At 42.0% G+C, this 17,094-nt stretch overlaps 1 protein-coding gene across 1 annotated transcript; it reads left to right on the top strand.

Moving 5' to 3' along the window:
- The first annotated feature begins 3,110 nt into the window (after positions 1-3,110).
- LOC106583073 (guanine nucleotide-binding protein G(t) subunit alpha-2) lies at positions 3,111-17,094 on the top strand. The gene is made up of 9 exons (XM_014166863.3): positions 3,111-3,517; positions 11,744-11,786; positions 12,134-12,275; positions 12,497-12,654; positions 12,777-12,905; positions 13,318-13,447; positions 15,365-15,518; positions 15,724-15,931; positions 16,198-17,094. The coding sequence occupies exons 1-8, from the start codon at positions 3,400-3,402 to the stop codon at positions 15,912-15,914; spliced, it is 1,065 nt and encodes a 354-aa protein (XP_014022338.1). The 5' UTR covers positions 3,111-3,399; the 3' UTR covers positions 15,915-15,931; positions 16,198-17,094.

Genomic DNA, 17,094 nt, shown 5'->3' with positions numbered 1-17,094 from the left:
CCGGAATTTACAGTAGGCATAAAATCGAATGGGGTTTTCAAGCTTTTTACGGAATTTCAAGCTACTGAATCTATCGGGTAAAAGCTGCCAGGAGATGGCGATGTTTCAAATAGGCCTAGCTTGTGCATCACTATCACTGGCTATGTTACGTTCGTCTGAAGGATGAGACCAAGGTGTAGCGTAGCAGGCGAACATTTTCTCTTTATTAAAATGAACACCGTCAAAACAACGAAATACAAAAACGAACGTAAAGTTCTGCAGGCTTCAAAACAGCTATACCAAAACAAGATCCCACAAAAACCCAGTGGGAAAAGGCTGCCTAAATATGATCCCCAATCAGAGACAAGGAAAGACAGCTGCCTCTGATTGGGAACCATATCAGGCCAACATAGAAATAAAAATACATAGATATACATAATCTAGAATACCCACCCAAATCACACCCTGACCTAACCAAATAGAGAAATAAAAAGGCTCTCTACGGTCAGGGCGTGACAGGCTATCACTAGCTCACAGGAGGAGAAATTGGCTAAGGAGCTAACTTGATTCTTCTTACATGTACTAGTCTCGGCGCTATTCATTTTAAATATATATTTTTGCACTAGTCTCAGAGCAATTCCTTTTAGATCGAAGTCACATTAAGATTAAGGTGATCAGACGTCACCTATTTCCGGGGACAGTCCCTAATTTTGGTGGCCAGTCCCCAGCTAGAGCTGTCCCCGGAAATGTCCCGATTAGTGCCAAGACCCCTAGAGGGCGTAGTTCTTCCTGACGTCGTATTACCTCTAGGTGTCGACCAGACCCCCAGTGTCTGTCTGGAGCATGAAGTCACAAGCTCTGCTGGTCGACTACTGTGTAGCAACCTAGCGGTACCAAAAGCTCTGGTCTACCCTAGAAAGCCTATTTTCAATTGGAATAGGTGGATGATGTCAGCGCTATCACGATCTACTGGTTTTCATGTCTATGGTGTCGATGCAGTCAGCCCAGCGGGTGATACAGTTTTGTCTCTCGGCGACCTTTTCGTACATAAATCATCCTCCATTCAGGCTTCAAAGCTGTTGGTTTCCTCCTTAACTCGATTTAATGGGAGGCCAGACAACAACAAAAAAACTGGGAAAATATGCATACTGTCTTAATAAAACAGGAGAAATAAATACAAAATAAAATAAAAACACAAAACCATAATAACCTTGATTCACATATATAATTCAAAGCGATATCAGGTGCATAAAGCATTTTTGTTACAACTAAGACTGGTCAAACAGTAGCTAGCTGTTCATGGCTCTATTGTTTTGACACAGATGTAGTCCACCTTGGAGTTCACTACATGCAAAGTTCTTGATTATGAAAACTCTTGCAAAATGCATCTATAAATAGCTGATATTTTCAATTAGGCACAGAAGGCACCCTGTCAACATTGTTATTAGAAAACTGCTGATTACAGTAAATCTTTGTGCTGACCCATGACACAGTAGTCTGAGATGTGTGCAATCTCTGTCTGTTCCCATTGTCTCTCTCCTCATCCGAGTATAAAAGGCCAGTGGGGTAACCCACTGACTTATGCTTCTTTGTAAGTGGTAGAACTCACAAGGCTTCTATCCTCAACCGATGCCTCACCCCGTGCCATGCCAGGAACTGTCACCAAGGGAGTACCCCAAGGCTCAATTCTAGGCCCCATGTTTTATTCTCAATTTACATCAACAACATAGCTCAGGCAGTAGAAAGCGCTCTCATCCATTTATATGCAGATGATACAGTCTTATACTCAGCTGGCCCCTCCCCGAATTTTGTGTTAAACATGCTACAACAAAGCTTTCTTAGTGTCCAACAAGCTTTCTCTGCCCTTAACCTTGTTCTGAACACCTTTAAAACAAAGGTCATGTGGTTTGGTAAGAAGAATGCCCCTCTCCCCACCGGTGTGATTACTACCTCTGAGGGTTTAGAGCTTGAGGTAGTTACCTCATACAAGTACTTGGGAGTATGGCTAGACGGTACACTGTCCTTCTCTCAGCACATATCAAATCTGCAGGCTAAAGTTAAATCTAGACTTGGTTTCCTCTATCGTAATCCCTCCTCTTTCACCCCAGCTGCAAAATTTACCCTGATTCAGATGACCAACCTACCCATGCTAGATTACAGAGACGTAATTTATAGATTGGCAGCTAAGGGTGCTCTCGAGTGGCTAGATGTTTTTTACCATTCAGCCATCAGATTTGCCACCAATGCTCCTTATAGGACACATCACTGCACTCTGTAAACTGGTCATCTCTGTATACCTGTTGCAAGACCCCCTGGTTGAAGCTTATTTATAAAACCCTCTTAGGTCTCACTCCCCCCCTATCTGAGATACCGTGTGGCGGCAGTGTGGCAGATACCGTGTGGCGGCAGGGTAGCCTAGTGGTTAGAGCGTTGGGCTAGTAATTGAAAGGTTGCAAGTTTGAATCCCTGAGCTGACAAGGTACAAATCTGTCGTTCTGCCCCTGAACAAGGCAGTTAACCTGCTGTTCCTAGGCTGTCATTGAAAATAAGAATTTGTTCTTAACTGACTTGCCTAGTTAAATAAAGGTTTTTTTTAAAATACAAATACCTGATGCTTGTTAAACTCTCCATCCTTCACCAGTAAAGACACAAAGCCAAGGTCTTATGCTGTAGAAATGCATTAGTGACAAATAGTGTATTTTCATGGCTCAGGTTTGTAAGACAATTTTCACTTAAAGTCCGGTAAAATCTCAAAATTATTTACAAATCCCTACCGCATAAACAGGACAGAGCACATCATATTGTTTTATTTCTGTGGTTATAAGTTTATTCTAATTGAGAACAAGAACATTATCACACCTGACACCATCTCTTTTTGAGCCATACTTGACAGAGGCTGGGAGAGCTAAACTGTGCAAGAGGTAGAGAAAGTCAACTTTGAACACCCAGACCATTGAGCTATAAAAAAACAGACCTTCTCTATTTCTAATCCACCCATCTCTTTCTAAACCCTATGGCATTTGCTTTTTTTACCCTTCACTTTTGCCCTCTGCTTCATCCTAATTGGATCTAATGGTTCCCATGGGAACGGCAGAAAAAGCCCTGCCCAATCCCAACCTGATTTCAAGATGTCAGGTTTAACGTAAGGGAATAAGGGAGGGCTAACACCAGAGAGAAGACAGCTTCCCTTAGTCCCCAAGCAGTGATTGTCCGACAGCGTGCCAGCATACATCTCCAGAGTCCTCTTCCTCCATCCACCAACCCCTGACTGAGGCCAGGACCCCTTGTTCCCAGCCCCCACCTCTGCCTCCCTCTGTGCCTGTCTCTCAGTGCACCCCTCAGACGGCGGGAGCGGACGGCCGCATTTCCGTACCACACAGGATCTTGACTTGAAGGAGTGAGAAAGACCCAAAGTTCAAAATGGGAGCTGGAGGAAGTGTCGAAGACAAGGCATTAGCCGCAAAGTCCAAGGAGCTGGAAAAGCAGCTGGCGGAGGATGCAGACAAAGAATCCAAGACAGTCAAGCTTCTGCTGCTTGGTAAGGAGCTGTTGTGCCTGTGGGGCCTCTTCTGAAACTTCAGAAAAGTAGAATGGGACCCTCAACTGGCTTATGGTCTGTCAGGCATAGACCATAGCAGTGTCTGATGCAAACAATCAGGATAAGCATCATCTTCTTAAAAAACTGAAAGAAAGATATTTGTTGAATATTATGCAAGTATGTTCCCTGATCTTTGAGAGATTTGAGAGTCAAACAGTTTTTGTTATTTTCAAAGTTAGGGGGCATTGTATTGGAAATTGCACAGCAATGAAAGGCATAAATAGTTTAAGTTTACATCATGTAAAAAAAAAAAAAGGTTTTGCAATGAGCAGCCATGCCAACCTGTATGACCTTAAGCATCAGCCATGCCCAACCTCTGTATGAGCTTACATATTAAATAAGATGGACATTAGTAGGTTACACTGATGACAACAGTTGGAATTATATGAGACTGAATATTCGCTGGCGAAGTTAGCATAGTTGTTGTGAATTCTTCATCACTTTGATATGGTAACTTGATCGATGGCGCTTGTTGCTCAAGGTCCTTTTGGAACATTCAATGTAGCTAAAAATATAATTTTGATCAATGTAATGAGCTTTTCCAATTGTTTAACACTTCCAGATTTATGGAAACGTGCCAATGCTGAAATGGTGCATTCAAAAACAGGCTAAACCTATAAAAATGTCTTAAATGATCAGAATTGTGATCAATGTAATGGGCTTTTCCCATTGTGTTACACTTCCAGATTTGTGGAAACTTGCCAATGCTGAAATGGTGCATTCAAAAACAGGTTAAACTTATTAGGCCTGCTCAATCAGGACGCTAGCATTGATCCTGGTATCTAGCCTCAGTTATATATGACAAGAGCTTAACGGTAATCTGTTATATATTACATTGGTGTTGTGCCTTTGCACATTCAACGTGAATGTGAATTGGCATGTCACTGTAACACAGCCTGGATGTAAACAGATAAGCATGTCACGCTGAAAGTAGCTTACATTAAATCAGATAAGTCCAAGAGTGACTGCTTCTGTTACCTCAAGACTGAAATGAGAAATCGTAGGACTTGTGGGGTCAGAGGTGTTAGAAAACACCATAATAAAAGGCAATACCATTTACCTTGATTGAAACAACAAATTCTCTCATAATGACAGTCGGTACTGTAGTATGGGGTCATTCAATGTTTCTCAGCAACCATAAGGTTGATAGCTGAGCATTGTGTTTTAAGTTCCCCTGAAATGGAACGTGTTGATTCATAACTACTAGAAGGGAAGTTGTGAGTCTATTTCTATATTAGCTACTTCAATAGATATTAGACTCCAAGAAAAGTCTGTAAAGTAGAAAATCTGGAACACTACCTAGCAGGGAATCAGATTAGTGTTAATGTTTGGCTCTGAGAGAATTTAGAAGAGCCCTATATTGTCTTCATAGGTTATGAAAACAGGATTGTATGACTTGTCTGTAGAAGTGGCAACAGTTATGAATGTTGACATATCAGCAGCATGTGTCTCAATACAGTATGTAAAACAATGAGCAGTAGATGTGTCATGAGCTCTGGGTATAAATAGCTTTGAGAGGGTTCAGGGGCAGGATTTAGTCAGCCTTTCCCATAGGATCATGGTAACCCAATTATGCTTCCTTTCCTGCAACTTAGACTCCCTGTAATCATTTCCCTAGCACTGGGTTACATCATGGCCTGCAACATGCATCATCAAATGCTAAGTAGTCATCTCACATGGCAAAAAGCAAGGGCCAATGACACAAGTTAATTGACAGGGAATATAACAAGGGACAAATAGAGATGCTGATCAATACAGCAATTATGAAAAGCCAAATACAACAGGTACCAATCCACTAAAGGTTTTCAGACAATAGGGTCAACATTAGAAGACTACCAGAGATACTCAGAAGGGTCAACCATCAGAGTAATCAGGGCCAGCAGCAACAAAAGCTTATTAGGATCAATTGACAGGAACAAATTACTATCTGGGCTATAGATCATCATATTACCAACATTCATTTACAATAATGGAGACACTTTAATTTAAAAAAGATCAAATGTGCAGATGTAACATCTTATAAACCATAACCCCTGTCTCACCTGTCTACACCCCTCACTAACAGTAAATGGGAGGAGAAAAATTGTCATGTGTAAGGAATCAAAAATGGCATACTTTCCCCTGTTGATATGAGGTTTTGGTGGTTAAGATAACCATATTGTAATAGTTATTGTCCATATTTTAAACTAAACCAATGAGATGCAGTGACAGCTGAAGGAATTGGTCAAATAGTGACACATTGCAAAACTGAAGATGTGAAATGGCTGACCCACAATCCAGTTGGTAGGACTGCAGCCAAAGAGTGAGTTGAGGCTTTGCGGATGAAGAGCAGCAATTAACAGCCATTAATCCTTGTGTCTCCTGCTGCTCCTGCAGAACACAACACAGATGCAGCAAAGCCAATTCTCTGGCAGAGTAACAATTAGGCTATTAAAGACACGTTGTTCTGTATTCTGAATGAAATGTAGGTAAATCATCCCTATCAATTTTGTCATAGTCAACAAAATGCTGTCAGAGATTAGTGTATGATATTTACAGTATCTTCAGAAATTATTCACCCCTAACCCAGACGACACTGGGCCAATTGTGCGCTGCCCTATGGGACTTCTGATCACGGCCGGTTGTGATACAGCCCAGGATCAAACCAGGGTCTGTAGTGATGCCTCTAGCTCTGAGATGCAGTGCCTACACCGCTGCGCCACTCAGGAGCCTAAAAGTCTTGAGTCAATAAGTATTCAACCCCTTTGTTAATGCAAGCCTAAATAAGTTCAGGATAAAAAATGTGCTTAACAAGTCACATAATAAGTTGCATGGACTCACTCTGTGTGCAATAATAGTGTTTAACATTATTTTTTAATGACTACCTAATTTCAGTACCACACACATACAATGATCTGTAAAATCCTTCAGTCGAGCAGTGAATTTCAAACACAGATTCAACCACAAAGACCAAGGAGGTTTACCAAGGCCTCACAAAGAAGGGCACCTATTGGTAGATAAAAAACAAAAGGAATCAGACATTGAATGTTCCTGAGTGGACTACTTACAGTTTTCAATTAAATTGGCTTGGAAATCGATGGAAAGACTTAAAAATGGCTGTCTAGCAATGATCAACAGGCCGTCATTGTAGGCCGCCATTGTAAATAAAAATGTGTTCTTAATTGACTTGCCTAGTTAAATAAAGGTTAAATAAAATCAATAAAATCAATAACCAACCTGACCGAGTTTGAAGAATTAAACAAATAATGTGCAAATATTGTACAATCCAAGTGTCCAAAACTTTTAGAGACTTACCCAGGAAGACTCACAGCTGTAATCGCTGCCAAAGGGGTTTCTAACATGTATTGACTCAGGGGTGTGAATACGTATTTAAATGAAATACACAACAAAAGTATATGGACACCCATTCAAATTAGTGGATTCGGCTATTTCAGCCACACCCGTTGCTGACAGGTGTATAAAGAGCACAAAGCCATGCAATCTTCATAGACAAACACTGGCAGTAGAATGGTCCGTACTGAAGAGCTCAGTGACTTTCAACGTGGTACCATCATAGGATGCCACCTTTCCAACAAGTCAGTTCGTCAAATTTCGGCCCTGCTAGAGCTGCCCTGGTCAACTGAAAGTGCTGTTATTGTGAAGTGGAAACATCTAGGAACAACAACAGGTCATCCGCAAAGTGGTAAGACACACAAGCTCACAGAACAGGAACGCCAAATGCTGAAGTGCATAACACGTAAACATCGTCTGTCCTTGGTTGCAACACTGACTACCAAGTTCCAAACTGCCTCTTGAAGCAACGTCAGCACAAGAACTGTTCGTCAGGAGCTTCATGAAATGGGTTTCCATGGCTAGCAGCCGCACATGAGCCTAAGATCACCATGTGCAATGCCAAGCCTCGGCTGGAGTGGTGTAAAGCTCGCCGCCATTGGACTCTGGAGCAGTGGAAAGGCGTTCTCTGGAGTGATGAATCACACTTCACCACCTGGCAGTCCGACGGACAAATCTGGGTTTGGTGGATGCCAGAAGAACGCTACCTGCCCGAATGCATAGTGCCAACTGTAAAGTTTGGTGGAGGAGGAAAGTTTGTTTGGTGGGGCTGTTTTTCATGGTTCTGGCTAGTCTCCTTAGTTCCGATGAAGAGAAATCTTAATGCTTCAGCATGCAATGATATTCTAGACGATTCTGTGCTTCCAACTTTGTGGTAACAGTTTGGGGAAGGCCATTTCCTGTTTCAGCATTACAATGCCCCCGTGCACAAAGCGAGGACCATACAGAAATGGTTTGTCGAGATCAGTGTGGAAGAACTTGACTGGCCTGCGCAGACCCTGACCTCAACCCCATCGGACACCTTTGGGATGAATTTGAACACCGACTGCGAGCCAGGCCTCATCGCCCAACATCAGTGCCCGACCTCACTAATCCTCCTGTGGCTGAATGGAAGCAAGTCCCTCCACTCCCCAGGAGGACCATCGGGGGACCATCCCATATTAATGCCAATGATTTTGGAATGAGATTTTTGACGAGCAGGTGTCCATATACAGTCGGAGGTTTACATACACCTTAGCCAAATACATTTAAATTCAGTTTTCACAATTCCTGACATTTAATCCTGGTAAAAAAAATCCCTGTCTTAGGTCAGTTAGGATCACCACTTTATTTTAAGAATGTGAAATGTCAGAATAATAGTGAGAGAATGATTTATTTCAGCTTTTATTTCTTTCATCACATTCCCAGTGGGTCAGAAGTTTACATGCACTCAATTAGTATTTGGTAGCATTGCCTTTAAATTGTTTAACTTGGGTCAAATGTTTCGGGTAGCCTTCCACAAGCTTCTCACAATAAGTTGTGTGAATTCTGGCCCATTCCTCCTGCCAGAGCTGGTGTAACTGAGTCAGGTTTGTAGGCCTCCTTGCTCGCACACGCTTTTTCAGTTCTGCCCACTAATTTTCTATAGGATTGAGGTCAGGGCTTTGTGATGGCCACTCCAATACCTTGACTTTGTTGTCCTTACGCCATTTTTCCACAACTTTGGAAGTATGCTTGGGGTCATTGTCCGTTTGGAAGACCCATTAGCGACCAAGCTTTAACTTCCTGACTGATGTCTTGAGATGTTGCTTCAATATATCCACCTAATTTTCCTACCTCATGATGCCATCTATTTTGTGAAGTGCACCAGTCCCTCCTGCAGAAAAGCACCCCCACAACATGATGCTGCCACCCCCGTGCTTCACGGTTGGGATGATGTTCTTCGGCTTGCAAGCCTCCCCCTTTTTCCTCCAAACATGACGATGGCCATTATGGCCAACCAGTTCTATTTTTGTTTCATCAGACCAGAGGACATTTCTCCAAAAGGTATGATCTTTGTCCCCATGTGCAGTTGCAAACCGTAGATTGGCTTTTTTATGGCGGTTTTGGAGCAGTGGCTACTTCCTTGCTGAGTGGCCTTTCAGGTTATGTCGATACAGGACTCGTTTTACTGTGGATATAGATACTTTTGTACTTGTTTCCTCCAGCATCTTCACAAGGTCATTTGCTGTTGTTCTGGGATTGATTTGAACTTTTCACACCAAAGTAAGTTCATGTCTAGGAGACAGAACGTGTCCCCTTCCTGAGCGATATGACGGCTGCGTGGTCCCATGGTGTTAATACTTGGGTACTATTGTTTGTTCAGATGAACGTGGAACCTTCAGGCGTTTGGAAATTGCTCCCAAGGATGAACCAGACTTGTGGAGGTCTACAATTTATTTTCTGAGGTCTTGGCTGATTTCTTTTGATTTTCCCATGATGTCAAGCAAGAGGCACTGAGTTTGAAGGTAGGCCTTGAAATACATCCACAGGTACATCTCCAATTGACTCAAATTATGTCAATTAGCTTATCAGGAGCTTCTAAAGCCATGATATAATTTTCTGGAATTTTCCAAGCTGTTTAAAGGCATGGTCAACTTAGTGTATGTAAACTTCTGACCCACTGGAATTGTGATACAGTGAATTTTAAGTGAAATAATCTGTCTGTAAACAATTGTTGAAAAAATTACTTGTGTCATGCACAAAGTAGACGTCCTAACCGACTTGACAAAACTATAGTTTGTTAACAAGAAATTTGTGGAGTGGTTGAAAAATGAGTTTTAATGACTCCAACCTAAGTATATGTAAACTTCCGACTTCAACTGTAAGTGTATTTCTCGATTTAATTTTCTATAAATTAGACAACATTTCTAACAACATATTTTTACTTTGTTATTATGGGGTATTGTGTGTAGATGGGTGAGAAAAAACATCAATTTAATACATTTTGAATTCAGGCTGTAACACAACAAAATGTGGAATAAGTCAATGGATATGAATACTTTCTGAAGGCATTGTATCTGGGGTACAAGAACAGTAACTACTCACCTCTTGCTTTAAAAAATAAAAAAGCAATTGAACTTTGCAGAATGCAATGCTCCATACCCAATGCCATCTTGTGGTTGCATCAGGTATCAATGACATGTCAGAATTTACAATATTATTAAGCCAACAGTTTCCTTCTGTGTTAGCCCATTATAGTCTTCTCTTCACCAGGAGGTAGGGGTTCAACAGTTGGGTTTGAGCTTAAACTAGGTCTCTGTTTTTATCTAAAGTAGTTTTAAAACAAGAGATTGCTAGGGAAGTTCTTTACAGGATGAAAATACCAAAACATTGCTTTTGGGGCAACATTAACCCTCAAGATACCGTCAAAACAATGATGAAGTCAGAGAGGCAATTGTTTACAGCCATTTGGTACAAATAGAGCATGGATTAGTGGAGACACGTGTTGCAGAGACAGGCTTCTGGTTAATACCTTAAAACTTTACCTTCACATGAGTAAGAGAAACAGCAGCAACAGAGGGCAGAGGTAAACCAATCATCCTACAGAAATGAAAAAGTTGTGATAACTAACAGAAGACAGGGGAATGAGACAATGGATTACATTGCCAGATGACACTGGTGCAACCACTGACACCTATGGATTGAGAAAATGGGAAACTCAGGCAAAAATTGGCCCATGCATGGAGAAATAGTCCTGCACATGGGAAAATAAGTCAAAAGCATGGGGAAATGGGCTTGTGCACACTTACATTAAGAGATAACAACCTACTTGTGGAAAGCATGAAGAAATAGGCCTATGTTTGGAGGAATGGCCTTATTCAGGAATATCAGGCCTGCCTTCGGGAAAATAAACCTATGCATGGAGATATTGAGATGGTGAAATAGGGCTATTATGGAGACAGCCTAGTCACCCCAGCCTATCTAGGTAGCCCTCTCGCCTACCTTCATGCATAAGAACCAAAGGAGGGAAGGACACGCTATCCCAGGAACTTTTTAGAGTGACACAAACTCACGATTCCACATGGACTGACGTCTTCCTAGTGACGTCTTCACATATCGGCCGATCCTCTGAGAGACCTTTCAACCCCAGGCCTCCTTACCCAAGGCTTCTCAAATCCCATCCATTTAGCCCTGAGCTAATAAGAACACTGGCCTCTGCTAAACCATTGGGACAGATGTCAATCACATTAGCCATAAACCCTTTCATATGCCATTTCCAAATAGTCAGGAATCCTAGATGGCCTCCTTGAGGTGGCGTGTGGAACAACAAATCCGCTGGTGGTGACAATCTTGTTTGATACATGCCCAGAGGGAAATTAATTACTGGTATTATGACATACAACTTCCCTGCTCAGCCCAGTCTGCCCTATGGCCCAGTACTTGTTTATTATTTTCCGATTGCTCTGTTACTGTTACCCCCCCGCTAAGTATGTTGTTACAATGGGAAGTATCCCATAAGATGTGTCTATAGCCAAACTCATGGTACAAATGCAACAACAACATGCAGAAACAAAGCTAAACACAAAACAGAAGGTCATGATATAACAGCTGTGAAATAACTACAACTGTAACTTCTGCAACACCACTGAATGCTTGTCATGTCGTGTGTCTCAGAGGACTGGATCTGTGCCAGTGGAGGGGATTGGCAACTGCTGAGGTTCCTCTTTCACTATGTGCTGTCATTATACATCTCTTTGCATAGGTCATGTTTTGGCCCTCAGGTTCCCTTTAACCAACTACAGGGTGAATGAGGATGATGTGTTTGTACATGGGAAAGCCATTGTAACATATCTACTTCTTATTTTGTTTTACCAGGTGCTGGTGAGTCTGGGAAGAGCACAATTGTCAAGCAGATGAAGTGAGTATAACAAAACAAACACCATTGACATTGCATGTCATTCCTCCTCCCTCCTAATGCACATGCAACCAAACCTTGTCCATACACTTTACCATCACTTTAAAAAGTGTGAATTCGGTGTTCAATAAGATGGACTAAGTTTATGGCTCATAATCATATGGGAAAACAAAATGGACCATGATAGTATAAATTGTGGCAGCTACAATTGACATATACCCTGATGACTACTGAACAAAACACTTGCTGCAGAATGACTAGTACTAGTTCTTCTGGCCAATAATGGTTGTTGGTAGCATTGTATAATGTAATTACAATTCTAACTGTTTTCTTCCTCTTGTGTTGGGTAGAATTCTCCATCAAGGTGGTTATACCAAAGAAGAACAATTGGAGTTCAGGGCGATCATCTATGGTAACATCCTGCAGTCTGCTCTGGCCATCATCAGAGGCATGGAGATGCTGTCCATTGACTTTGGATCACCAAAGGGATCTGTGAGTCCCACCCTGCGTCTCTAACCCTTCTGGTCCACCAAATAGGCCCTCAATGACACACACTGATAGACATTGAGACACCAGCAGAAGTTTCAGTAGTTGCACATGTTATTCAAATAGAAATAACAACACTACATTGTTAGCTTAGCTAATTACCGTACAATGGAATGAAATTTACATTTTAGTAGCAGTAAAACTCACCAGTTGACTTCATGGTGCAGGAAGACGGGCAGAAGCTGTCCAATCTGTCAGACTCCATTGAAGAGGGCTCAATGCCCCCTGAGCTGGCTGATGTCATCAAGAGGCTCTGGAGTGACAGTGGTGTCCAGGCCTCCTTCGAGAGAGCAGCTGAGTACCAGCTCAACGACTCAGCTGGCTAGTGAGTGTCACAGCAACTGTTATAGTCTGTTATGACAGTCATTTAATTCTCATGACAGTTCAGCATGATTATGTTATATATGGGGGTGTGAATGTATGCTAAACTGAAATCTCGCTCAACAGCTATCTTGGAGAATTGGACAGAATCACAAAGTCTGATTACTTGCCGAACGAGCAGGATGTGCTGCGTTCTCGAGTCAAGACCACTGGTATCATCGAGGAGCAGTTCTCCTGCAAAGAGCTGCACTTCAGGTGAGGGAATATTAGCCAAACAAGGGAGACCACAAAGGGCCAAAAGTGGTCTCCCATACATCCTTGCATGTGTAACCGATGTGAAATGGCTAGTTAGTTAGCGGTGGTGCGCGCTAATAGCGTTTCAATCAGTGACGTCACTTGCTCTGAGACTTGAAGTAGGGTTTCCCCTTGCGTTGCAAGGGCCGCGGCTTTTGTGGCGCGATGGGTAACGATGCTTCGTGGGGTGTCAGTTGTTGATGTGTGCAAGGGTCCCTGGTTCGAGCCCGTGTTGGGGCGAAGAGAGGGACGGAACCTACACTGTTACACATGTTCATTCCATTTCCTTTGGGTTGTGATTTTGCACAATCGTTGATTATCTCTATACAGTCATATCTAACATCTCCCTTCTTTAACCCATCCCCTCTGACAGGATGTTCGATGTGGGCGGACAGAGGTCGGAGAGAAAGAAGTGGATCCATTGTTTCGAGGGTGTAACCTGCATCATCTTCTGCGGAGCCCTCAGTGCTTATGACATGGTGCTTGTAGAGGACGATGAAGTGGTGGGTTTGGCTTTACAGTTGACCTCTGATAGTTCCACTAGTTTGTCACAGTTGTGATTTTCTATATCGAGACAGAACGCCACTATGTGGCCCTTTTAGTCCAAATGTTGTACTTTTATACTGTTTACTTGGATTTCTTTTTTTTGTACTGTGATCCATTTGGTAAGATTGAAAGAGCATCAGAAGTTCTGATTCTAACTGAAGGGTATTGTCTCCAGTCTGACATCAAAGTAAACAATGGATTATTCAGTCACAAATTTACAGAACCCTACCAGCCCATCACATGTTAAACTCCCCAAGGACATAGCTCAGATGACTATACAATATGATTTCTCAATCGCCTCACAGTCCTGTACCTGATACCATCACCCCAGTTCAAGCACAGAAGACATGTAGAGTTGTGTTTGTGTACTTGCCAAAGTCCCAAATTAGGAAATTAGATAATCTCTTTGGTTTAGAGCAGGTGTGTAAAACTAATTCCATGGAGGGCGAGTGTCTGCAGGTTTTTGTTATTAAGACCTAGACAACCAGGTGAGGGGAGGTCCTTTCTAATTAGTGACCTGAATTAATCATCCAAGAACGAAAACCCGTAGAACCCGTGGAACAAAAACCCGTAGACGCTCGGCCTTCCGTGGAATGAGTTTGGTACATGTGGTTAAGAGTATACACTAAACAAAAATACAAACACATGTAAAGTGTTGGTCTCATGTTTCATGAGCTGAAATAAAAGATCCCAGAAATGTTCCATACGCACAAAAAGCTTATTTCTCTAAAATTTGTTTACACCTGTTAGTAAGCGTTTCTCCTTTGCCAAGATAATCCATCCACCTGACAGGTGTGGCATATCAAGAATCTGATTTAACAGCATGATCATTACACAGGTGCACCTTGTGCTGGGAACAATAAAAAGCCACTCTAAAATATGCAGTTTTGTCACACAACACAATGCCACAGATTTCTCAAGTTTAAGTTTTAAGGAAGTGTGCAATTGGCATTCTGACTGGAGTAATTTCCACCAGAGCTGTTACCAGAGAATTGAATGTTCAACGTCTTTTCAGAGAATTGGCAGTACGTCTAACTGGCCTCATAGCCGCAGACCATGTGTATGGCGTCGTGTGGGCGAGCGGTTTGCTGAGGTCAAGGTTGTGAACAGAGTGCCCTATGGTTGCGGTGGGGTTATGGTATAGGCAGGCATAAGCTACGGACAACGAACACAATTGCCTTTTATCAATGGAAATTTAAATGCAGAGATACCATGGCTAGATCCTGAGGCCCATTGTCATTCATGCCATTCATCTGCCACCATCACCTCATATTTCAGCATGATAATGCACGGCCCCATGTCGCGAGGATCTGTACACAATTCCTGGAAGCTGAAAATGTCGCAGTTCTTCCATGGCCTGCATACTCACCAGACACGTCACCCATTGAGCACGTTTGGAATGCTCTGGATCGACGTGTACGACAGAGTGTTCCAGTTCCCTGCCAACATCCAGAAACTTCGCACAGCCATTGAAGAGGAGTGGGACAACATTCAACAGGCCACAATCAACAACCTGATCAACTCTATGCGAAGGAGATGTGTCGCGCTGCATGAGGCAAATGGTAGTCACACCAGTTACTGACTATTTCTCTGATCCACGCCCCTACCTTTTTTTTAAGGTATCTGTGACCAACAGATGCATATCTGTATTCCCAGTCATGTGAAATCCATAGATTAGGGCCTAGTGCATTTATTTCAATTGACTGATTTCCTTATGAACTGTAACTTAGTCAAATCTTTGAAATTGTTGCATATTGCGTTTATATTTTTGTTCAGTATAGTTAGCATACTAATCTAGCCTGAGTGAGGATTGATGAAAGAAACTGTGAGATTGTTGCCACTTAACCTAACCCTTTTCTTCCTTTTCTCCACAGAACCGTATGCATGAGTCTCTCCACCTGTTCAACAGTATCTGCAACCACAGGTTCTTCGCCACCACCTCCATCGTACTCTTCCTCAACAAGAAGGATCTCTTCGAGGAGAAGATCAAGAAGGTCCACCTTAGCATCTGCTTCCCAGACTACGATGGTAAGCGTAACCACAAGTAAAAACAGCATAGTAAAACAGTGCATGATTTCCCAAGGACAGGAATGATGGAAATGTTTTGTCTTCTACTGCAATATGATGCAGTGGCAAGATACTAGCCAACATAATAGATACTGTCAACTTCATCACCTACAATTGAAAACAACTGCGAACCGCTTCATGAGCTGCCTGCTTACTCTACCACTAGGCCCCAACACGTATGATGATGCCAGCGACTACATCAAGAAGCAGTTTGAGGAGCTGAACATGAAGAAGGGTGTCAAAGAAATCTACTCTCACTTGACCTGCGCCACGGACACAAAGAACGTTGAGATTGTGTTCGGAGCCGTGACAGACATCATTATCAAAGAGAACCTAAAATCTTGCGGTCTGTTCTAAGCAGAAACACAAAAAAGGTGCAGTAGTTATCTCTTGTCTGTTCTTGTAACCCAAATTGACACCTAGCCTGTACACATTGACACTTCTAGTAGATTTGGAGGGCTCAGACTTGCCTCAGACAGACAAGGTGACATTTTCACCATGTTGGATACACCCATCCAATTCTTTCAGATTTAAAGTGTTTCAAGGGTAGGTGTCGATTTGAAATTCTGCATCGTATTGTTCTTTTATGATTATATGTGGTTATTTTCTCACCTAAATGTTTTGGTTTTCTTCCTCACAGATTTTATTTCCCCCCTCATCCCTTCACTTGGATTCATGTTGAAGTTGAGCAGTAGGAACAGAACGCACAACAGAAGGCTTTGTAATGGCATAAGACTCTTCAGACCCTTCAATTCTAGACTATCCCATCCCTTCCTTCCTAACTCCTGACACCCTAAATGATGAGTAATGAATGCAAACGCTAGGGAACAGCACCCAATTTACTCCAAAGGGAGTTAACACACATCAAATCCAACAAATCGAACAAAGATGGCAACATGTCCCTCCTGGAGACAATGTGGATGATGATGTCCTTCAGATGGAAATGAGGATAAGAAGTCAGAAGAACAGCGGAATTAACATTTGTTTGATATAGGTACTTTTTTATTATAGGTTCTTTATGATGGGTTTGTGTTGAGGAAAGTGTCCAAAGCTGCTCAGGACTCCAACTGATAAACTTATGAAAGAATATGTTTTGAGGTGATCCATCTTACTCAACATGGTCAGAGTGAAGTCCTTTCCAGTAACATTGCTCTTGCCCCATGATTTATAATGTTTTTATCTAGTTCTAAGTATCTCAAATTAGAACTCTGTTTGGATATGCCTACTGTTTTACACCAGATGTAACACAGGAAAGAAAGTTATTTAGCTAATTCCAATCAGTGAGTTCAAATAGCCATGTCTAAACTGGAATTTAAGAAAACATACCCTCAAAACAAGTTAGCAAAGTATTTTGTAAATACAATAGTAGATTAGTGGACCTTATATATTAATATGAAAATATGTATCAAAATGTTCAACATCAGTGACATGTCTAGTGATGTACATGTATATTTCATTTTGACTATTGAACCTGTAACTCTGACCGGTCTTGCGAAAGATAAGACATTCAAAATAAAAATCGACATAGAAACTGCCA

Source organism: Salmo salar, chromosome 22, assembly GCF_965601325.2.
Source record: "Salmo salar chromosome 22, fSalSal1, whole genome shotgun sequence".
Lineage (NCBI taxonomy): Eukaryota > Metazoa > Chordata > Actinopteri > Salmoniformes > Salmonidae > Salmo > Salmo salar.
This window is presented reverse-complemented; position numbering and strand designations above follow the sequence as displayed.